The sequence below is a fragment of the Hydra vulgaris genome, chromosome 07, assembly GCF_038396675.1.
Source record: "Hydra vulgaris chromosome 07, alternate assembly HydraT2T_AEP".
NCBI lineage: Eukaryota > Metazoa > Cnidaria > Hydrozoa > Anthoathecata > Hydridae > Hydra > Hydra vulgaris.
In genome coordinates, this window is record NC_088926.1 from 16,301,233 (window position 1) to 16,325,790 (window position 24,558).

The following is a 24,558-nucleotide window of genomic DNA, read 5'->3' on the forward strand; positions in this document are numbered from 1 at the left end:
TCTGTACAATCAAAAACATTTGTACAATCAAAAACATCTGTACAATCATAAACATCTGTACAATCATAAACATCTGTACAATCAAAAACATCTGTACAATCAAAAACATCTGTACAATCAAAAAAATCTGTACAATCAAAAACATCTGTACAATCAAAAACATCTGTACAATCATAAACATCTGTACAATCATAAACATCTGTACAATCAAAAACATTTGTACAATCATAAACATCTGTACAATCAAAAACATCTGTACAATCAAAAACATCTGTACAATCATAAACATCTGTACAATCAAAAACATCTGTACAATCAAATTTATTTATTGAAAATGTCCATACAATTAAATACAGTCATTAAAAACGTCCATCCATCAATCAAGTACATTCAATGGCAACATGAAAACCATTTACATTAATCCATTTAACCAAATACAATAATTGAAAACATTCATACATCAATCAGTTACATTTATTGAAAACATCTGTTCGTCGATCAAATACATCCATTGAAAAACATTCATTGAATGCATTCGTCAAATACCTTAATCAAATACATTGTATTGCTGAAAAAATTGTCTAGCTGTGTTACTATTGTTTGATGTATCTGCCCCACCTACTCTTGGTTCATCTATGACAAGACCCATCCTTTTTCAAAATTCAGCTTGAACTTGAACCTTTCTCAGTTTAACAATACTTTTTTCTTCTTCAGTCCTACCCTGCCACTTCACAATTGGCATCTTGTAAAAGATATGGAGCATACATTTTAAAAACCTTATCCAAGCATGCAAAGTTGAAACACCATGTCGGATATTGCCTTCTAAAGTTTTTTTTTGAACATGATAGATTTTTGAACATGATAGATTAATGATAGATTGTTCATTTCGATTGGAGATGCATTACACACTGATAAGCATTAGTAAGAGTTGGTAGCTGTGGAAATAATGGTTTGAATTTTTCCATCTATCATTGTTATATTTACAATATGTTGTACTACAACTTCCGTCATTGTGCCGTCCTCCAATAAAACAGATACATTGAATGTTATATTTTAAATAGAAGCCATAATTGACTCATATTCTGCAAGAACTACTTCTTTTGATTCTTTTCTATATTTAAATCTGAAAGGCCTACAGTAACTAACACATGGGCTGAAAAGTCCCAGGCTTAACAAAGAAAAACTTGGTTTTTTTTGTTCAAAATTAGCTTTATTCATCAATGTAATCTCCATCAAGAGTAACGCAATCATTCCAGCGTTGCTCTAACATTTCAATACCACTTTTGTAGAACGATTTATCTTTTGCTTCAAAATAGGCCTCAGTTTCAGCAATAACTTCTTCATTCATGCAAAATTTCTTACTGCCGAGCATTTTTTTCAGGTCTGTGAACAGCCAGTAGTTGCTGGGAGCTAAATCTGGCGAATACGGTAGATGTAGGAGCAGTTTGAAGTTAAATTCATGTAGTTTTACCATCGTTTTGATTGACTTGTGACACTGTGTGTTGTCTTGATGAAACAAAAAATTTTTCTATGCCATATGCGGTTGTTTTTTTGCAATTTTGGCCTTCAAACGCTCCAATAACGCTATATAATATTCACTGTTGATTGGTATTTCCTTTTTCAAGATAATCGATGAATATTACACCACGCACATCCCAAAATACCGAAGCCATAACCTTTCCAGCTGATTGTTGTGCTTTCGGGCGCTTTAGACGAGGTTCACCAGTTGCTGTCCACTCAGATGATGATCGTTTTGATTCCGGAGTGAAGTGATGGATCCATGTTTCATCCATTGTCACATATCAACGCAAAAATTCCGGTTTGTTACGTTTGAACATGGCCAAACACTGCTCAGAATTATCAACACGTTCTTGTTTTTGGTCAACACTGAGCAAACGCACCCACTTTGAACAGAGCTTTCTCATAGTCAAATGCTCATGCAATATAAAGCCAACACAATCTGTTGATATATTTACGATGTCAGCTAACTCACGCAACTTCACTTTTCGATCATTCAAAACGATTTTGTGGATTTTTTTTATGTTTTCCGGTATTACCGCCTCATTTAAACGTCCACTGCGTTCTGCATCATCGGTGTCTCTACGACCATGTTTGAAGTCAGCAAACCAACATTTTATTGTTGTTTTTGATGGAGCGGAGTCACCATAACACTTTTCAAGCAATTGCTTCGCTTGAACGGTATTTTTTCCCATCAAGAAGCAGTGTAAAATTAAAACACAAAGTTGTTTTTGATCCATTGTTCTGAAAATAAAAAAAGTAAAGTTACTACTACCAAAGTAACTCACAAACTAATGAATAGAATATAATGAAATTTTAACAGCTATCTTTTGAAGGTTAGTATTAACTGAAAAAAAGGTGACTGCAATAAATCTTGCGCTATCTATGTGTTAGGCCCGGGACTTTTCAGCCCATGTGTTAGTTAATGATGGTTTCGGATTTCTCCAAACAACTTGTTTTTTCTCATCTTTGAAACAATATAGTTCTAGAAGAACAAAGCAAGTTATGAAAAGGGATTTGTCAGTATTAAGTTCAGTCATATTATCTGACTATTGTTTATAAACAGATTGCCCTGTTGCGCATCAAAGCCAGTTTAGTATATTAGAATTAGTCTAGTACAATCTTTAAGCACATGCAAATTTAACACAACATTATAAGCTGAGCATAATCTTGATGCAGTATGAAAAAGACAATTTTGTAATGGTACCTCAGCAGAGTTGTCACTTACCCAAATATTTTCAGGGTAGCATTTATTTTTAGTCTCTTTTACCATATTATATGATGGGTATAAAGAGTTAAATTGAAGAGCATTATTTCTTAAATGCTGATAATTTTCTTTAGATAAGTTAGCATTTAAGACTAACACTAAGCACTGTTTTGATATAAGTGATTCTGTCAATAATTCTTTGCTGCATATTTTTTGAACAACTTTTACTTCTATAAATCTTTTATCTTTTTTCAAACTTTTACTTGCTACATATAAAAGTTCCTTCAAATTGTATTTATTCAAAAACTTTTATTTCTTTTTTCAAATACTGCACTTGTTCTATTTCAAATACTGCACTTGTTCTGTTTCAAATACTGCACTTGTTTTATTTCAAATACTACACTTGATTTTTTCCACTTTTTTTTAGCTTGATAAATGAATTTTGAAATAATTGACAAACCATCACTAGATTCTTTAAAATTGCTTTTGGAAACAAAACTTAAAATTTTTGCATGTATATCATCATTTTGCAGCAAATTATTTTCCATTATATAATTCATAAGACATCTTCTATCCAATTTCAAATGGTTGTCTATCAATTTAAAAATTTTTAGTTATTTTGTTATAAAATAAATTAAAATATTTTGTAATAATATTTAAAAAAATTAAAGCTTTTTATGGTTTTTTTACGAGCTGTAACTAAGTAACTGCCTTTCCTTTATTTCTTATTGGTTGTTGTCGCGCTTGTTATTGAATACATATAATTTTATCATTTTCAGAAATTTTAAAATAAATAATAAATAAATATTGGTTATGTCTCATAATTTCATATTTTATTTAGTTTTTATTACTTTAAAATGATAGGATAAAAAATGACAAATAATGATTTTAATGCGGTCTAAATGTTTATTGAGCAAATACTAAGGGTCTGCGAATCGTTATTATTTTGAACTGATATTATAATGATACGATAACTAGGTTTTGAAAAAGTACCGATAACTATAACGATACGATAAGGGAAATGCAAACAATAACATAACGATAAAATATCGTTACAAACCAATAATATCATATGATTTTTCAACTTAAAAAAAGCATATCGTTACTACACTGTTCTCCAATTTGACCGCCAGGTTGAAACTCTCCCCACTCCTGATTTTTTTTACATTTAATCAGTCATATGCATAAGTAAACACAATATATGTTGTCAGAAAAATCTGAACTAATTGCTAAATATGTATATTTTCAAAATTAAAACGTATAATATTTGACTTTTTTTCTTCCAAATTTTTAATAAAGCCAGCCATTATGGTTGTCAAAATACCCATTTATATTTATTTAAACCATAATATAAATATATTTGTATCACAAATGATATTAACATTAATGTTTGTTTAAATTAAAATTTACTATAGCAGATGTTTCTTTTATAGTTCATCCAAGTTTTTTTAAATTTGTGATGAACAGATTCACCACATTGTTCTGCATAGCTACCTAAGCTAATATTATTGTGTTCTACAAAGGGGAGAATGTGACACAATAAAATATGTATTTTCCATGAAACTGTCAAGTCATAGCCAAATACATCTTTTGTATAGAGTTGAAGACTAGAAAATGAACTTTTGTAATCTTCAATTTTAACAAAAATATCTGTACCCATTTCTAAACCAAACACAGCTGATTTCACTAATGAAAACTTACACAAACAATTAATTATTGGCAAAATATTGATTGTTACAGTTAAGGTAACATCCCTCTCCAAAATATCTAACAGGGACATAAATCTATTAGCATTGTTTCCATCTAAACCTACACCATGGTACCCTCTCATTAATATGTAATGTGTTTTCAACCAGCTTTGAAAAGCTGGCCAAGCATATAAAAGCAAAGTACAGAGTTTATCTACAAGTTTAATCTTTTTTTTCCACCATATACATATTGATCATAACATAAGTCTATGGAGCCCAATGTTCTTAGTTTCCCTGCTTCAAGGGAGCATTCTCCTTCACAATACAGACAGGAATATTTGCCAGAGTGACTTGAATGTCCGAAAACACTGTTTGCACACTTTAGATCAAATGCCATACTGAAGTTCACTTCTTCAAGTTGAAGAGGTGCCAATAATTTTTGAAAACATTAACAATAACTTTTAAGAAGTTTTGACCACCATCTAAAGGTATTCAGAATTTCCTGCAATTCAGTCATTTTAACATTAATTCTCGATTCTACAGCATTTGTTAGATTCCCGCGTAAAGTAGAACAAAATTTTTTGGTTTTATTTTTAGAAATTCTAATACATTTGATAGCTCCATAATAGTTTGGAATGAGATATGATTTTCTTTCTTTTCGACTTAATTTCATTCACTCCAACTGTAACAGAGAGAAGATTTCCACCTGTAGACATCTTGAACTGCTTTCTACTTACGATGCTTTCTTGTTCCATTATACGCTTTAACAATCGAGATGCTACTTGTTCTGCATGTTTATCTCCAAGTGATTCACTAATATCTATAATATTCCTTACAGCTTTACTTTTGCAACAATCGTGAGAAACTTCTCTATCAAAAATTAATAGTAAGAATTTTATAACAATTTTTGAAATAAGTAAAAACAATAAAAAATCTATTGAATCAAACTGTAAAATAACATAAAGAGAAAAAATGTTTTAACTAATTTTATTTTAATCTTATATATATATATATATATATATATATATATATATATATATATATATATATATATAAAATTATGCGTTTTATGTAAATATATATATACATATATATATACATATATATATATATATATATATATATATATATATATATATATATATATATATATATATATATATATATATATATATATATATACATATATATATATATATATATATATATATATATATATATATATATATATATATATATATATATATATATTTATTTTTTTTATTCACCTCCTCAAGGCCCAGAAGGCCACTACAGATGAGGTAATGGGTTATTTCGATTACCATAATGGCTGACTATTAAAACTTTGGAAAAAAAAAAGCCAAAAATTATGCGTTTTAATTTTGAAAATATACATACTTAGCACTTAGGTCATATTTTTCTGACAACATATATTGTGTTTACTAATGCATATGATTGATTAAATGTAAGGGAGAGTTTCAACCTTGCAGTCAATTTGGAGAACAGTGACTAACTTTTTCAAACAAGAGTAACCGATAAATGCAATACAATATGAAAAGATACGTTTTTATATTTCATAATTTATTTAACTTAAGGAAATATAAATTCATAAAAAATTTCTGCGTTTTTGCTTCTGTCTAAAGTTCCAAACTAATCATTGTCTTCAACTGCCAAATCAACCACATTTGGAGAACTGGCATGAGAGGTAGCAGGAGACGGAGAGGCAGGTCCTTCAAGGGCAGCAGCTTCATCTGCTTGTTCTTCAGCAGCAGTAAGCAACCATTTCTTGATCTTGACTTTGTCATAGTTTTGCTGGATGTAAAGGAGTATTTCTACTTGTTCTGGTTGCAACTTGGTTTGTTTGTAGGAGATTAATAACACCTCCAGCACTGAAAGCTCTTTCTGACGGAGCACTAGATGTAGGCACAAAAAGCAATTTTCTTGTAGATTCTGCCAACAATCAAAACTTGTGTTTGTTGGTCCTCCAGAAGTCTAAGACATCCAATCCAGTGACTGCAGATACCTTGAGGTAAATTTCCCATTCAATAGTAAAAAAAGACTGATCAACTGGGGCGTGGGTAACTCTAACTAGGATGTCACTGGCCAAATCAAAGAAAGGGTCGCCATCAGGTTGGGAACCATAAGATCTTGCCTCTTCTAGTTGCCTGGCTTCCATCTCTTGTGTTGCCTGGATCCATTCTTGATGGTTCTGAGATTTTGTAATAAGAGAGTCATAGGCCTCATCAAATCCACCAATCTTTTTCAAAGCCTGACCCTTGTACAGAGGATTCAGCAAGTTGGCGAATGAATAGTGCAAGTTGGTTGCTCCAGATTCTGGAGACCGGAAATCAATAACTTTAACTAGTTTTCGGTAAAATATCTCAGCAGGAGACGAGCCACTACAAATAGCTTGCAGAAGTTGGTATTTCAATCCATACAGATGAGAGATAACTCTGTGAATGGAGACTTTCTTGTCAGCAGAAAAGCTTTTCGAAATGTCCAAGATTTGTCCTTAAAATTGGCATAATTTTGTCAAAGGTCAAACTCATCCTCACTGGGAATAGCGGGTGCAAGTTAGTTAGAGTCAGAACCTGGATTATCCCTGATTGAGCTCAATGGTCTTCTCATCCTTACAATACTGTCAATCCTCATTAATGTAGAGTTCCAGCGGGTTTTGAAAGGTAAGATAATTTTCCCATACTTTAACTCCTCCTTGTCAACTATGTCGTTGTCATCCAACATGTTTTGAATCTTTTTCTTGATTCACTGTTCTGACAAAGAGGACTTGTGGCATAGAGATGACAGTTCTGTAGCTTTTTTAATAGCTGACTCCAGATCCAAACCTTCAACTGACTTGGCTTCATTAATTGCACCTTCCACGACCAAGTTTAAAAGGTGATCAGCAGAGACTCGTCAATAAAATTGCATTTAGGAATGGCTGCCTTCATGTTGGAAGCTGAGTCATGAACACAAACAACATAGCTGTGTCCGGCATTTCTGAGAATCTCTGAGACATTTCTAAAAATAAAATAAAAATTAATAAATACAAATATTATACAAATTAAAATTTGCATATAACAATTTAATACCTTTAGTTGTAATATTATATTATAAAATTATAACTAAAGATATAAAAATATTATATGTAACAGGTAATATCACTAATATGTTAAACTGTGTAAAAATTTGTACAACATCAAATCGACAAGTACTACATAATTAGCTTACTTAGTAATAGTAAGTTAAAGTATTAGTGTAAGTACTACTATACTAAGTTAAAAAAACTTCCATAAAAATTTACTCACTGATCCACATTACTACTCTTACACTAATACACACACATAGTGTAGTGGAGCCACATGTCAGAAGAAATGGCGAATCCAGGACTTTTTGGCAACTCTTTTTCCAGAACTTGATCCACTGCTGCTTTCACATTTTTGTAAACTAATGGCAACCTAAAAGAAGAAAATGATTTTGCTAATGATTTTAAAATTAAAAAGGAAGGTACTAACTTACTAAGAAACAACAATAATGCAATAATGGCGTCATAGGACTTATGGCGTCATTTTCATTGCAATTAAGTTTTAGGGGTTTGGGATTTCAAGTTTGATTTAAAACTTAAACAAATTCTTTAAAGCTGTTCCCCTCTTAAACCAAATGAAACCATCCCAAAATTATTTACTTAACCAAAGGTACAATAAATTTTATATCTTACTTATAACGTGAGTATGTTGTGGCAGACTTGATCAGCATCTTTGGGTTGAAATAAGCAATCAGATCATGGAAGCTTTCATGCTCAACAAGGCTAAATGATAAGTTGCATCTGGCTAAGAACTTTGCAATTTCGAAATCACCTCAAAGTTGATCGCTGTCTTGTGGTTTATATTTTAACCAAACATTAACTTTTTTGTTCTGATTGGTCTTTGATGGACTGCCCAGTTTCCTTGACTTTACTCTTCTGTCCATGACCAGAGGAACCTTGTCTCCATGATCCTTTTCATAGGACTCATCCTCGTCGTATATCTGTAAAATTAAAAAAAGTTTGTAAAATTTTTACATTACAATGTACACGCTTAAAGCGGCTAAAGCCTGTAATACATTTTAGTATTTTTTTCACAACTGTCATATAATACCTGTTCTAGCTTATTAAAAGCAACATCAACCTTCCTCTTCTTCTCTGACTTGTCTTGTTCGATCTGGGCAAATTCAACTGGAAGCTTTCTAAAAAGATGGGACCTCATCCCAGAAGTGTTATGATCTGCAACCTTGACAACCGGACAGAGCTTGCATTTTGCTTGGATGACTTTTTCACCAGTTGCACTTTAAATCAGCTCTTCTTCAAAGAAGTTCCAGATTTCCTTTTTTGGATGCGACATGATGCTCGCAACTGACTTATAAGATCAAACTTCTAAATTAAATAAGAAAAAGAATCTTTTACTTCACACAAAAAAAAATTAAATCTGGACAAAAATTCTGTCCAACTAGTCACTTTGACTCCCTCTCGAAAACTAGCCTTTTCCCAAAAAATGACAAAGTTTTTTACTATAAAATTTCTATCGGACATTTCAAATGACTGATATTTCAAATTTTACAACAATATCAAGTTATTAACATATTATTTCAAAAATTTATCTTTTCTTTTACTACTTTGAACAACCTGTAGCAATAATAATTTTTGTTATCTAAGTTTAACCATGTTTCACTTAAAAAGTTTAATAACAAAGTAAACATAGACATTTTGTACATGCTACTATATTGTAACAAATAATATAAAGCAAAATTTATCATATCTTACCTTCAAAATTTATCATATCTTACCTTCAAAATTGATTAAATTTGATTATTTTACAAAACTTTTGCTTTCTTTTTCAATGTTTTTTTGTGGGAATTATTTAGACTTTCCCTGAGACACTAAAGAGTCACTGTTTTCTTTTTGAACTTGATATTTTTTTCCCATCTGACTGCAAATCATATAATTTACAAACTACAATCCCTTTTTATACAGTTTTACAACCACGCCATTTTGACACATTAAATACATTAAGACCTTACATGCGTTAACACCTGCATACATTAACACCAACACACATTGTTACCTTACATACAATAACATGCTAGTTGCATCTTGAAGACGATATTCCTGACATTTTTTACTTTTGTTAATCAACAAAGTTTTCAGCTGACATCCTAATCAATTGGTCTGACATCCTAATCAATTGGTCTAACTTGCGCTTCCGCAGGTTTGTTTTGCCAGCCTGTAATGAGGCAATGATAAGTCAAAGCAAAACGAAAATGAAGTATTGTCAGTTTGAATAAAATGGCTAATGGCATTAAAAACTTTATAATCTTGCTTCACTTTTTCTTACGGAATTTTTGTGAAGTTAGACATCTAGATAATATATACAATTGGAAAGGATTAACTTGTAAAACCAGTAAAGATATGCAAAACGACATCTTGACTCGACTTGAAGATTTATAATATATTTGAACTGAAATTTGGCATTTTTAAAAAAAAAAAGAATTGGAATATTGTAAAAAGTATTGTTATTTTATATTTCATTATTTATCAGTCTCTCTTGTTATTTTAATGTATTCCGATAAACCGATAAAAAAAGCCGATATTATAGTTTCAACCGATAAATTTGTTGTTTTTTTGTTTTAATTCCTCTTAAATTTTTATTTATCAATAATAGCGCAATACAATACAAAAAACATGAATGTTATTTGAATTTGAAAGTGTTTTCATTTAGGCAGCTATAGGCAGGTAGTTTTTGAACTACGAGATCAATACCATAGTGGTGTTTAATGATATATAACTCCAAGCGGTTCCAAACTCCATGTTTGAAATTTTTTTTGTTTTTTTACTCAAAATTAACGATGTTTTCTTTGTTAAAAATATTTGTATAAAGTGCAAACAAAATAATTTATTTATTTAAATATTAGCATATTAATATATAAGTTATTTATATGGTAAAAAAATAAACTTAAAGTTCTTCAAAGTAAGAAATCAAAGTTTTGAAAAAAATTTTAAGGCGATATTTAAATAAGAAATATGATATTTTATCACAAAAATATTTTCTAATAAAATACAATTTCTGGCTTAATAATATGTTGAACAATTCTTACCAGGTCAGGTCACCTGCTACTGGTAACATGTAACCCAGTACAATCTGCTTCATGTCCTGCTGCCTTGTAGGATACACCTTTATAGGCAAAAGCTAGGAGATGCCAACTCTGACTTAAAACACCCCCTGCCTTGGGGCTCTTGGCTGAGTAAAGGCTAGAGATGGTGTCTCAATAAAAAAACTCATTTTAGGCAGATGTTAAAAGCATCTGGCCACTGTCTTATAGAAGGCTTCCTAGACAAAGACTTGAAGGGGTAAACAGATTCTATCTGTTGACCAGCCTCGCACCCCTTCTTCATCGATTAGGCTGGCACAGATGAATTTTTAATACATTGTTTCCAGTTAAGGATGTTGAATGCTGGATCTTCTTGATTCAATGCATGGGTTTCGCTTATGTCTCTGTTTTTATGACTAAGCAACTCATTCTTCTATCTCCTAATGAGGGTACAACTCTAAAACTCAGTTATATGTTTCTGAGGCCGGCTGGTAGTCAGGTGTCTTGAACTCTGTGGTAGGTCTCAGAGAGGTTGATTCCATCAACAGCTGAAAAATATCAAAGTATTAACAGTGCCACGTTGCACATAGATGGCGCCCCCGATCGTACTTTTGGCGCCATATCCAGAGCCCTTTGCCACAGCTTAGGGTTTATCAATAGCAACAAGGCAATTGCTTGGGCTATCAAACAGTGTTCTGAGTACTATCAATGCTTTAAGTCAAGTTCTTTAACAAATTTAAAAATGAAGAAAGTACCAAAAACTATAAAACACATAAAACCATCATCATCACCAAGTTCTCTAAACCTCTCATTCACTAATATTCGTGGTCTCATGCTTGGCCTGAGCATTTACATTCATAAAAATTTACCCATTTGTCATGAATCTAGGTTTGAATCCACAGTCTATTCTTTTATGTGCTTTTGTTTAGCACCACTTCACTCTATTGCCTTTCTCTTTGTTCTATATCGCTATCCTTCATCTCAAGACTGCACTCTTTTTGATGTTATTTCTAATCATATTGACCAAGCCCTCTCTCTTTATCCATTAGCTAATATAGTTGTTGTCGGTGACTTAAATGCTCATCACTCTAAATGGCTTGGCTCTAGTATTAGTGATTCTGCAGGCATTAAAGCCCACAATTTTAGTCTTTTTTAATCCTTAACTCAAATAGTCAACTTTTCAACTCGCTTTCCAGACAAACTGAATAATTTACCTTCTCTACTCGACTTAAGTCTTGTTTCTGATCCTAGTCAGTGCTCAGTTTCTCCACATTCACCCTTAGGTGCTTCTGATCACGGTTTGATCTCTCTAAAACTATTATCTCATTCTTCTTCATCACCTGAATCCCTCTATTATCGTACCTCTTACAACTACCTCAAAGCTGACTGGGACTCTTTCCGTGATTTTCTTCATGATGGCCCTTAGGTAGAAATCTTTCGTCTTTCTGTTAACAAATATGCTTCTTATATAACTTCGTGGATTCAGGCTGGCATGGAATCTTTTGTTCCTTCTCAACAATTCCAGGTCAAGCCTCACTCTCCTCCATGGTTTTCCTCACACCATGCTGCTGCAATTGCCAATTGAAACCGTTACTTCCATATCTATCAGTCAAACAATTCTCCAGAAAACAGATGTCTGTTTATTACTACTAGAAACCATTGTAAATTTTTTGTAAGTTTTTGTCTAACGCTAAAACCCGCTATTCTCAGGTCATGAAATCTCATATCTCCTCTCAAAAATTAGGCTCTCGTGACTTCTGGAGAATCTATAATAGTATCAATAATAAGGGCAAATCTGTAATTCCACCTCTCTTGTATGGTTCAGACTTTGTCACCGCACCTAAAGACAAGGCTGAATTGTTTGCTAAAAACTTTTCATCAATATCATATCTTGATTTCACTAGTTGCGTTCTACCTGATATTGCCAACAAACAGGTTGATCGATTGCGTGACATTCGTATCAATCCAGCTTCTGTATCTAAAGTGATTTCCTGCTTAGACTCTTCTACAGTTTGTGGCCCGGACAACATACCTGTTATTGTCAGAAGTGTTCTCTGGAGCTGTCGTCTATACTTTCAAAACTATTCAACAAATGCTTATCAGAGTCTTGTTTTTCTGCTGGAAAGTGGCGTCTGTTATCCCTATCTTAAAAATTCTGGAGAGCGATCTGATTCGTCTAACTACCATCCCATTAGTCTTCTTCCTATCATAAGCAAGGTTTTTGAATCTTTAATTAACAAACACTTAATTTCTCATCTTGAATCTAATAACTTACTGTCTGACCATCAATAGGGATTTTGTTCTTCTAGTTCTACAGCTGATTTGCTAACAGTAATAACCGAAAGGTTTTACCATGCATTAGATAAAGGTGGAGAGGTTAAGGCCATCGCTCTTGACATTTCAGAAGCTTTTGATAAAGTTTGGCATGCTGATCTTCTCCATAAGTTTTATTCTTATGGTGTATCTGGTAACATCTTTAAGATTATTGAATCCTTCCTTTCCAATGGTAGCACAAAAGTTTTCCTCGACGGACAGCACTCTTCTTATTCTGTAACTTCAAGGGTTCCTCAAGGTTCTATCCTTGGTTGTATACTCTTTATAATTTACATTATTGATCTTCTAGATATTCTCACATCTATGGTGGCATTATTCGCTGACTACCATTTTATTCTTGTCATGATAAGAAGCCAACACTCTCTATTTGCTTGGAGGGAGCTTTAGTTCAGATAAAACTCATTTTTTTCCAGCCAATCATTATCGCAATAATTTAGATCTCCCCATATTTATGAACGGTAATATACTCGATGAGTCATCTATCCTTCACCTTCTAGGATTAACTCTTAATTCATATCTTTCTTGGAAACCATATTCAAATCAATTGCAAAGTTAGCATCTGCTAAGGTTACATCTATTTATTGAGCTCGACACTTTCTTACTTCGGATTCTATACTCTATCTCTATAAATCTCAAATCTGGCCCTGTATGGAATACTGTTGCCATATCTGGGGCAGATCTTTTAATGATGCTCTTTCTCTTTTAGACAAGGTGCAAAAATGCATTGTAAACATAGTTGGACCTGCCAACCTCCAACCATTATAACATCGTGGTAATGTCGCTTCTCTCTCTCTTTTCTACAAATACTAAAATGGGCACTGCTCTAAAGAGCTAGTGTCTCTTGTGCCATCTACTAAAGTTCATTCTTGTGTTACTCGTCATTGAATTAAGTCTCATCCATTTTCTGTGACTGTTCCTAAGTGCTCCAAAAACTCTTATTTGTCTAGTTTTTTTCCTTTGAACATTAGTTCTTTGGAATTCGCTTCCTTCATCTTGCTTTCCTGATTCATATAATTTGCAATCCTTAATTAATTTGCAATCATTGTCTGCCAATTGTTATCTTGCTCTGCAATCTTCATCTTTTCTCTTCCAGTAACTTCCAAAGTTGGAAGTTCTTTAATTTAATTAAAGTTTTTAAATTAAAAGTTTTTAATTAAAAGCTTTAATTAAAGTTTTTAAAGTTCTTTAATTAGTAGTTACTTGCAGTCTTGTTGGAAGTGAAGATGTTTAAAAAAAAAAAAAAATTTTTTTAATTTTAAATTTTCAAAATTTTTTTGTATGGTTTTGCCAGACATTGACCTACTGTATAATGATGAAATGGTGGTTCTATAGACAATCTGAGTTCATATAATAAAGAAATATTAGAAGGCCAATATTAGAAATATTAGAAAAGCCAAGCGAAATCTTTTTTAAAAAGCTCTGTGCCAAACATGCATTAATGGGTAATGGCAGCGTTAAATATATCAATAATTCATAGCGGTTAGAAGTTAGGTTTTAAGTTATTTAAAATAGCAAAAATAATTATTCATGCAAAAATAATTATTCTAATTATAGGCAGTTTAATCTTTAATATTTTCAAATAAAGTAAAAAAAACAGTTTTGCATAACAACAGTATATAATAACAGAAACATAACTAAAGAACTTAAAAAAAAAAAAAGAGACAACAAACCTCGATGGAATAGAGCACTTTTTCTTCTCAATTCCGAGAATAGTTTTGATCATAAACAATTGCTTTTTATATTAATTTTAGTTATTATAAAAACAAAACAGTATTTAACATATATGTTGTTATTCTTTTTATTTTTTGGCCCTTAGACTTTTGTGTTCTAAAGTTTAATACTGAAAAAAAATAATTGATTCACGATTTTTCAATAAATATTTCCGTGCTTTTAGAAGAATATGTTTAAATTAATAGCGCTTCTTGTGTTTTTTTAATAACTTTGCTTTTACAAGAACTAACAATGAAGTGTCTTCTTGTTTTTTATTTTTCAATAAATTTATTGATAATTGAAAAAAAATTAAGTATATAAAAAAGTATTAACTTTAAAGTTCTAAAATATGTTTAAAGGTTCATGGAAGTTTCTGTTGTACTCAAAGAAGTAAATCTACTAGTTCAAGCAAACCCACTCTTAGTTTGTCATGTACCAGAAGCACTTCAATTTTTAGTAGATGAAGCTACAATTCGACAAGACAAGCATTCTCTGCTATATATATTGATTTGGGCTGTTGTGTCTCCTGTAAATGCTATATCGTTTTTCTCTCAACAATTCCCTCCACATCCTTTCACTGCGCAATATGCTGTTCGTGTACTGCAATCTTATTCAACAGTAAATTTTTAACTCTAATTATATTATAACTTATTTTTCATGCATTTATTATCAGATATATTACATACATTTATATAATTTATTATCAGATATATTACACACAATTTTATTATTTGTGTGCTTATTAATTTTTTTTTTGTTACATAAATCCATAAGTATTAGGTTTAGATTTAATTAAATCAGTTTTTGAAGTATATAAAGTCACTCATTAGTTTTTAAGTCACTGTAGACATTTTGATATACATAGCTAATTTTGAAATTACTTGTCGCTATTTAAAGTTTTAAGAAAAAATCAGCTGAAGTAAACCAAAACTGATAAAAATTAAATACTTAACTAGAACTCTGTAGTTTTAATTTAGTTATGAATTGTAAAAAATGAGAAATATAAAATTTTTAACTATTTATTATTTTTTACCTACATATACAGTGGGATGCAAAAAAAAAAAACCACATTGTTTTTTCTTGATTTTAGTTGTAAAAAATGTATAATCTAAGCTTAATAAAAATTGGATGTGTAAGCGAAAGTAGCATGTTTATATATAAATTGATATTTATATAAATAAAATCTTTAAAAAATGGATTAAATTAGCCTCAGCTTACAATTGCTATATTTGAAAGCTGTTTGGAAAACAGCTTACAAATATAGAAATTAGACAAATTATTTTAACTGCTGACCTAGAAGTCTTACAGAAGCATCGGAAAGCATTTTAAATGATAAAACTTAACTATTAGCAAATTGTTAAAGAAATATAAACACACTGGTAATGCTGCATAGTCTATATCAGGGGAGAAAGCCTATAAAGTTTTCTCTCATCCAATTTTCAAAGAATTGCACTTATCAAAGAATTGTTCTAGCACAAAAAGCTAATTATTTGATCATTAAAGCTATAATTTGAACTCTACAAATATCATCTTGTTGAATATAAGTATTAGGTGAATTTTTTTCTATAAAGAAAATAAAAACTCTAAAAATAAAAAAAATTAGTGAAATCGCAAAAAAATTCTCCAAATTATCCATGCAAAGTAAATCTTAAACATGACAAAAAGATAAATGTTTTTGTGCATTTAAAGTTGGATGACTTTATTGGGTGAAAAACACTATGGATCAGCGTTTTTATCACAAAATCTTAGTTATATACTTGCATAACATACTTGCACCAAGCGTGAAAGATTTTTTTCCCAATGGTAATTTCTTGTCACATTAAAAGATCAACATGATAATGATCATAATCATACAGCATGGTTGAACAAAAGAGATCTGGAATCTAAGTTGATACCATTTATGTCTCTGATTTGAATCCAATAAAAAACCTTTGGTCTATATTGGTTAGAAAATTGCAAAATCACCAAAAGGGCATCAAATGAAAATGTTGAAAGAGCATCATATGAAAATGAACTGTTTTTTGCTTGTTGGATGAAATCTTTCTTGTTGTTTGGTATGCTTTGTTGTTAAAAAGACTTATAGATAGTGTCTTAAAGATGTGCAGAAGTCATAAAAAACAAAGGATGACCGATTCTTACATTAAAATGTTTAGCTCTTACATTAAAATTTTTAGTTCTTGCATTAAAATTTTTAATTTTAACATTAAAATTTTTCGTTTTTTCATTAAAATTGAATTGATTTAATGTTTTGATGATTTTTAAATTAAGTTTTTTGTGTTTTTTGTTTTGTTATTCTTCATTTGTAATTGTTTAACTTTCATTTTTAAATTTACTTGTTTTATGTATATATATATTTTTTTAATAAAATAGATTAAAAATAATTTAGAATAGTTAAGATATAGTTTAAACTCTTTGTTTGCTTGCATAATACATAAAATTTTAATTTGCAACTATTTTAGGTTTTTTTAATATTTATAGGAAACAATGTTGTTTTACATTCCTCAATTAGTTCAAGCCCTGCGATATGACCATATGGGCTATGTAGAAAAATATATTTTGTGGGCATGTAAGAAATCTCAGTTACTTACCCACCAGGTAAATTCTGTTAAATACTTTTTATTTTTATAAGGAATAAGGTTTTTACTCCCAAAACCCAAGTTAGTCATTACATGACAAACTTGGAACTTGCTTACAGTTAGTCATTACATACATGTGGTTTTCAACACATTAATTCACTTGTTTTGTTTTAAATGTTTAGTTTATTTGGAATATGAAAACAAATATTTTTACTGATGAAGAATCGGTTAATAAAGACCCAGGTATTGGTGATAAACTTGAGAATCTTATAAACCAAATCAAGTTGTCTTTGTCTGGTCCATCTCTGGATTTCTTTAAACGAGAGTTTGACTTTTTTGAAGAAATAACAAAAATTTCTGGGGAAATAAGGTAATAAAAAATTGATTCAAAAATATTTAAAATATTTAGGTAAATTGTTAAGTATAGTAAAAACATTGATTAAAGGTTTAGGTTCGGGTAGCAACCATTTTGTTTTTATTACTAAAAAAACTGTATAGATTTTAAGTCACCATATGTTATATTATATCAGATTGCTTACCCTGGTAGTAGATCCCGGGGATTAAAGTGGCAGCGGTATTTAACTTATCAGATTAAATACCGCTGCCACTTTAATCCCTGGGATCCCGTTTTCCCAGGATCCCAGGGATTAAAGTGGCAGCGGTATTTCCCAGGATATCACTCTTATATCCTGGAACATAATTTTTTTTTAATTTTACGTATGATAACTGTTTGAACTAATTTGATAAAAAATAAGAAAAACATTATTGCATTTAGTTGTGTTTTATGTGTTCATATCTTATATTAAAATCTAGCACAACAAGAAATGTTATTGGAACTATCTTAAACTATCTAACTCAAGGAATGCATTGAAATTTGCAATGCAATGTTTTCTTTTTTCTCGTTATTATAAAATATAAGTAAAAAATAAAAAAGATTTCTTGCGACGAAAACAGTAAGTTTGATTTTTAAACTTCTAAATTATTGAAAAGTTAAACTTTTTCTGTATTGAATTATTGAAATATTTAAAAAATTTTGTATTTAAAAAACGGCAAACAAAGATGTATAAAGCCATACGTAAGATAACATACATATGTAAGAAATATTTGTAACTTTACCTTTTTGTTGTTGTTTTACGATTCAATTTAGTTATACCATGTCAATTGTAAATGGATCGAAAGCATGGCAGTATTTTTGTAAACAAAAATCTGGGGATTCTGCAATTTGCAAAAAGTGCAATGTAAAGATAATGTGCAAAGGATTTTCGATAAGTGGGCTTCTTTGTCATTTAAAAAATGCACATAAAGATTTGGATTTAAATAAGCGCCTACATGAAGATACTGGTTCAGAAATTAAAATTGTGCAAAAGAAAATCACATTGTTAAACAGCAGACTATCAAGGAAATTGTGTCAAAGCTAGCAATGGTCGATGGCTTCTCAATAAATGTCATAACAAAAAGTGAATTTAATAGAAAATCATTGTCGGAAAAAGACATGTTGTTACCAAAAAATTCATCCCATGTTATGAGTATGATTAAAAAAACAATATGATTTAGCTAAACAAACTGCGGTTTTAGAGATAACAAAAGAAATATCTAGCAGTTTGCGATTTTCTTTATCGTTAGACGAATGTCTTGAAAAAATTGATGTTATTTAAATGTAAATTTACACTTATTAACAAAGTTTTGGATCTGGGATTGACTTCGATAGCTGGATCACTTCCTGCAGAAAAAATTGTTGATCTGGTTGAAAATAAACTGTCAGATTTCAATTTATCAATTAAAAAGCACATCATAACTAGTGTCACTGACAGAGCATCTGTAATGAAAAAATTTGGACGGCTAAGTGGTATTGAACATAAGCTGTGTTATGTCCACGGACTTCATTTGGCAGTATGTGATGTTCTTTACAAAAAGTCAGACTCTTCAGCAAAATATATTGAATTTGAATCGAGTTGCAAGATTCTAATGAAAATTGGAATAGAAAGTTTTGGTAGAAGTAATGCTACTCTACTTGACACAGAAGGTGTAATGATATTCATCTTAGACGATTTGGTGGAGCAAAAAAAATTTGATAGTCAATAAACTGCTTCAATCTGTGCAGCAGAGAATTGAAGAACGCAGAAATACCAATTTAATTGGATTGCTAAAATTTTTAAACGGCTCAATTAGATATAATCCGGAATCAAATATCAACTCCAAACTACTCTTACCATCCAAACATGCATTAAAAGCAACAGCAAAAAATGTTTATACCAGGTTGTACATAGAGGCTGCTTCATCAAAGTTCAGCAAATAATGAAATAGTTAAAATGAGTCATGATAATGAAAGCATGGTTTCCTGTTGCTCCAAATATGTTAGGCAAAAGTATTTTGACACTTGAGCAAAAATTGGATGTGACTATTTGTAATGTCAAACGAGTAGAAAAAGCAGCTCTAGAAGACATTAGCAATTTAAAAAACCTCACAAAAGAAATAAAATTTTTTGAGGCAACTGGAAAGCGTAGCAAAAGTTTAGAAAGAATATACTCCACATTAATGACCATCAAGCCGATTTTAGGGGGAAAATTAGTTTACGATTAAGTGACAAATCAATTAATTGTTTATGTTTTTTATAACAATATTTTATTTTAAATAGTAATATAGATTAACGTGCTAAGATAACTTTGTGTCAGAAACCGCTTGTTATTATATTAAAAATTATGCCAGGAAATCCCGGGATAAATAAGTTACACACCGGGAATCCCAGGATGCTAAATTTACGGGAAATGAGAAACCCTAGTAGAGTTGCAAAAAAACGCATTTTTTTCCTTTGACGTTTTTTCAAGTCAAAAAAATGTTGTTGTTTTTTTTATTGTTTTGCTTTTTTTAATAATTTTTCAGTTTTTATTTAGCATAAATTTTGGAACTGTTTTCCTTTATTCTACTATATTTTTCGTATATGAACTTTAAAAGCACAATTAGATGTATAAACACCATTTTAAAATAAATTAAAAAAAAAAAAAACTAAATTAGCTTTAAGTTAGTTATATATCTATTCATCTGTATGAAAATGTAAATTTGTCATGTTGTACTAACAATTATGATGGTAACTCTCATTATATATAGAAACTATTCTTATCCAATAAGAAAGCTACCATTTTACTTTTGATAATATAAATATATTAGTATATAATACCATGCAAATTTAATATCAGTATTTATCGAGACATTATCTTATGGCAAAAGGAATGTTTAACTTTTTCCATTTGCTAATTTGGTTCAGAGGTTTAAATAAATGGGTGACTAAGGTTGTTTTTTTTGCCCCCTGTATGGAGAGCTTAATCATAATTGATTACCAACAAGAAGAACAAAAAGAAATCACTCAATAGTATAAAGATATCCTTTATATATATATATATATATATATATATATATATATATATATATATATATATATATATATATATATGTCCTTTATATAAAGATATCCTTTATATATATATATATATATATATATATATATATATATATATATATATATATATATATATATATATATGTATATATATATATGTATACATATATATATATATATATATATATATATATATATATATATATATATATATATATATATACACACATATATATATATATATATATACACACACATATATATATATATATATATATATATATATATATATATATATATATATATATATATATATATATATATATATATATATATATATCAATTTTTAAATCTAATTAAATCTAATAGATGTAAATAAACAATGTTTGTTGCGTCAATATATAACACTAAAACCAATAAAGATAAAATTGAGAAAGATAAAATTATCTGAGAAGTTTTTATACAGGACTGCTTCAAGCATACCAGAATAAAAATAATTTCAGAATTATTTGTCCTTTTTAAATCAGAAGTTAAAATATGAACTAAGATATTGTCATTAAAGTTAAATTTAGTAGCATAAATAATAAATTTTTAAATATTTTCCAAAAAAACCAAAAAAATGGGCCCCTGCATTTTTTCCCCCAAAAAACCAAAAAAAACGTGTCACATCTCTATATATAAGTATGATAGAATATATATGTAATATATAAACAAAGTATGATAATTTATATCTAAGATGCTGATTTCTAAATTATTTTGTGCACTTTAATTCTTCAAATGTCCACTTTAATTTTTAAAAATCCTTGCATATCTCAATATAGTGTCATCAGTGATTATTTGATGCTGCATTCATACATGTATAGACTGTATATATATATATATATATATATATATATATATATATATATATATATATATATATATATATATATATATATATATATATATATATATATATATATATATATGTATGTATGTACATATATGTATGTGTGTTAGTTTGAATCCACAGACTATTCTTTTATGTGCTTTTGTTTAACACCACTTCACTCTATCACCTTTCTCTTTGTTCTATATCGCTATCCTTCATCTCAAGACTGCACTCTTTTTGATGTTATTTCTAATGCTCATGACACTGAATGGCTTGGCTCTAGTTTCAGTAACTCTGAAGGTATTAAAGCCCACAACTTTAGCCTTTCTCAATCCTTAACTCAAATAGTCAACTTTCCAAATCGCTTTCCAGACAACCCAAATCATTTTCCTTCTCTACTCAACTTATGTCTTATTTATGATCCTAGTCAGTGCTCAGTTTCTCCACATTCACCCTTAGGTGCTTCTGATCATGGTTTGATCTCTCTAAAACTATTATCTCATTCTTCTTCATCATCTAAATCCCCCTATCATCGTACCTCTTACAACTACCTTAAAGCTGACTGGGACTATTTCTGTGATTTTCTTTGTGATGGCTCTTGAGTAGAAATCTTTTGTCTACCTGTTAATAAATATGCTTCTTACATAACTTCGTGGATTCAGGCTGGCATGGAATCTTTTATTTCCAATCAACAATTCCAGATCAAGCCTCACTCTTCTCCATGGTTTTCTTCACATTGTACTGCTGCAATTGCCAATCAAAACCATTACTTTTATATCTATCAGCAAAACAATTCTCCAGAAAACAGACGTCTGTTTATTACTACTAGAAACCATTGTAAAAAGGTTTTGTCTAAGGCCAAAGTCCGCTATTCTCAGGCCGTGAAATCTTGTATTTCATCACAAAAATTAAGCTCTTGTGACTTCTAGAGAATCTTTAATAGTATCAATAATAAGGGCAAATCTGTATTTTCACCTCTCTTGTATGGTTCAGGCTTTGTCACCTCTCCTAAAGACAAAGTTGAACTGTTTGCTAAGAACTTTTCATTAATATCATCTGTTGACGCGTTCTACCTGATATAGCTGTCAAACAGGTTGATCCATTGCTTGACATTCGTATCACACCAGCTTCTGTATCTAAAGTGATTTCCTGCTTAAACTCTTCTACAGCTTGTGGCCCGGACAACATACCTGTTATTGTCTTGCAGAAGTGTTCTCCAGAGCTGTTGTTTGTACTTTCAAAACTATTTAACAAGTGCTTATCAGAGTCTTGTTTTCCAGCCTGCTGGACAGCGGCATTTGTTATCCCTATCTTCAAAAATTCTGGAGAGCGATCTGATTCGTCTAACTACCGTCCCATTAGTCTTCTTCCTATCATAAGCAAGGTTTTTGAATCTTTAATTAACAAACACTTAATTTCTCATCTTGAATCTAATAACTTACTTTCTGATCATCAATCTGGATTTTGATCCTCTCGTTCTACAGCTGATTTACTAGCAGTAATATCCAATAGGTTTTATCGTGCATTAGATAAAGGTGGAGAGGTTAAGGCCATCGCTCTTGGTATTCTTAAGCTTTTGATAAAGTTTGACATGCTGGTCTTTTCCATAAGTTTTCTTCTTATGGTGTATCAGGTAACATCTTTAAGGTTATTGAATCCTTCCTTTCCAATCGTATTATAAAAGTTGTTCTCGATGGACAGCACTCTTCTTCTTATTTGGTATCTTCAGGGGTTCCTCAAGTTCTATCCTTGGCGCTATACTATTTTTAGTTTACATTAATGATCTTCCAGATATTCTCACATTTAAGATGACATTGTTCGCTGATGATACTACCATTTATTATTGTCATGATAAGAAGCCAACACTCTCTGATTGCTTGGAGGAGGCATTTGAACTTGAAAAGGGTCTCACTTCTGCTTTAGCATGGGGCTCACAGTAGCTAGTGAGCTTTAGTTCAGATAAAACTCAATTTATTTCAGCCAATCGTTATCGCAATAATTTAGATCTCCCCATATTTATGAACGGTAATGTACTTGATGAGTCATCTACCCTTCACCTTCAAGGATTAACTCTTACTTCCGATCTTTCTTGGAAACCATATATCAAATCCATTGCAAAATTTACATCTGCATGGTTGCATCTCTTTATTGAGCTTGACACTTTCTTACTCCGTATTCTATTCTCTATTTCTTCAAATCTCAAATCCGGCCTTGTATGGAATACTGTTGCCATATCTGGGGCGGATCTTTTAATGATGCTCTTTCTCTTTTAGACAAAGTGTAAAAACGCATTGTAAACATAGTTGGACCTGCTCTTGCAGCCAACCTCCAACCATTATCACATCGTGGTAATGTTGCTTCTCTTTCACGTCATTCAATTAAGTCTCATCCTTTGCAAACAAGATGAAGGAATTTGCTTCCTTCATCTTGCATTCCTGATTCATATAATTTACAATCCTTTAAGTCGTCTGTCAATCGTTAAATTGCTCTACAATCTTTATCTTTTCTTTTTCAGTAACTTCCAACTGTAATTAGTGGTTGCCTGCAGCCTTGTTGGAAGCAAAGATGTTTAAAAAAAAAGGTTTGCAAAATATTGCTGACCTCATTTTTCCCAGGGTTGTATATATATGTATATATATGTATATATATATATATATATATATATATATATATATATATATATATATATATATATATATATGCATACTTTCTTTGCAATAATGTTTTAATTCTCAATTTTTTTTATATTGCTCTTAAAAACATTCTAAAAGTTGTTCAAATCTCTTACATAACATTTTATCCATCAAACAGTTATAATATATTTTATAAGGTTTGGTTAATTGCGTACAAATGTATAAAGTTTATTAGGTAATTACTCATTTATTACAGTAAAAAAATTTTTTTTTTTTTTTTTTTTATATTTAACACTACTTGAATTAAAGTTTTTGAAAATTAAAGTGTGCATCTTATAGTATTAACTAGTCTTTGTACTTAAATCTTAAATAAGTTTAATTCAATTTTTTCTCGTATTAAATTTAAGTTATAATTTTATTGTTGTTTTAGTTTAATTAATTAATTTATTTTTATTGAAAGTATTTATGTATTTTTGATAAAAGTATGACTATTTATGTCCTTTTTTT

At 30.3% G+C, this 24,558-nt stretch overlaps 1 protein-coding gene across 3 annotated transcripts in view; it reads left to right on the forward strand.

Moving 5' to 3' along the window:
* LOC100200250 (phosphatidylinositol 4-kinase alpha) overlaps nt 1–24,558 on the forward strand; it is a 119,814-nt gene that overhangs the window by 69,047 nt on the left and 26,209 nt on the right. For all 3 annotated transcript variants that reach the window (XM_065801198.1, XM_065801200.1, XM_065801199.1), the window contains exons 25-27: nt 14,937–15,195; nt 17,056–17,172; nt 17,336–17,523. In XM_065801198.1, coding sequence (XP_065657270.1) covers nt 14,937–15,195; nt 17,056–17,172; nt 17,336–17,523 — 564 coding nt within the window. The remainder of the gene's footprint in view (nt 1–14,936; nt 15,196–17,055; nt 17,173–17,335; nt 17,524–24,558) is intronic.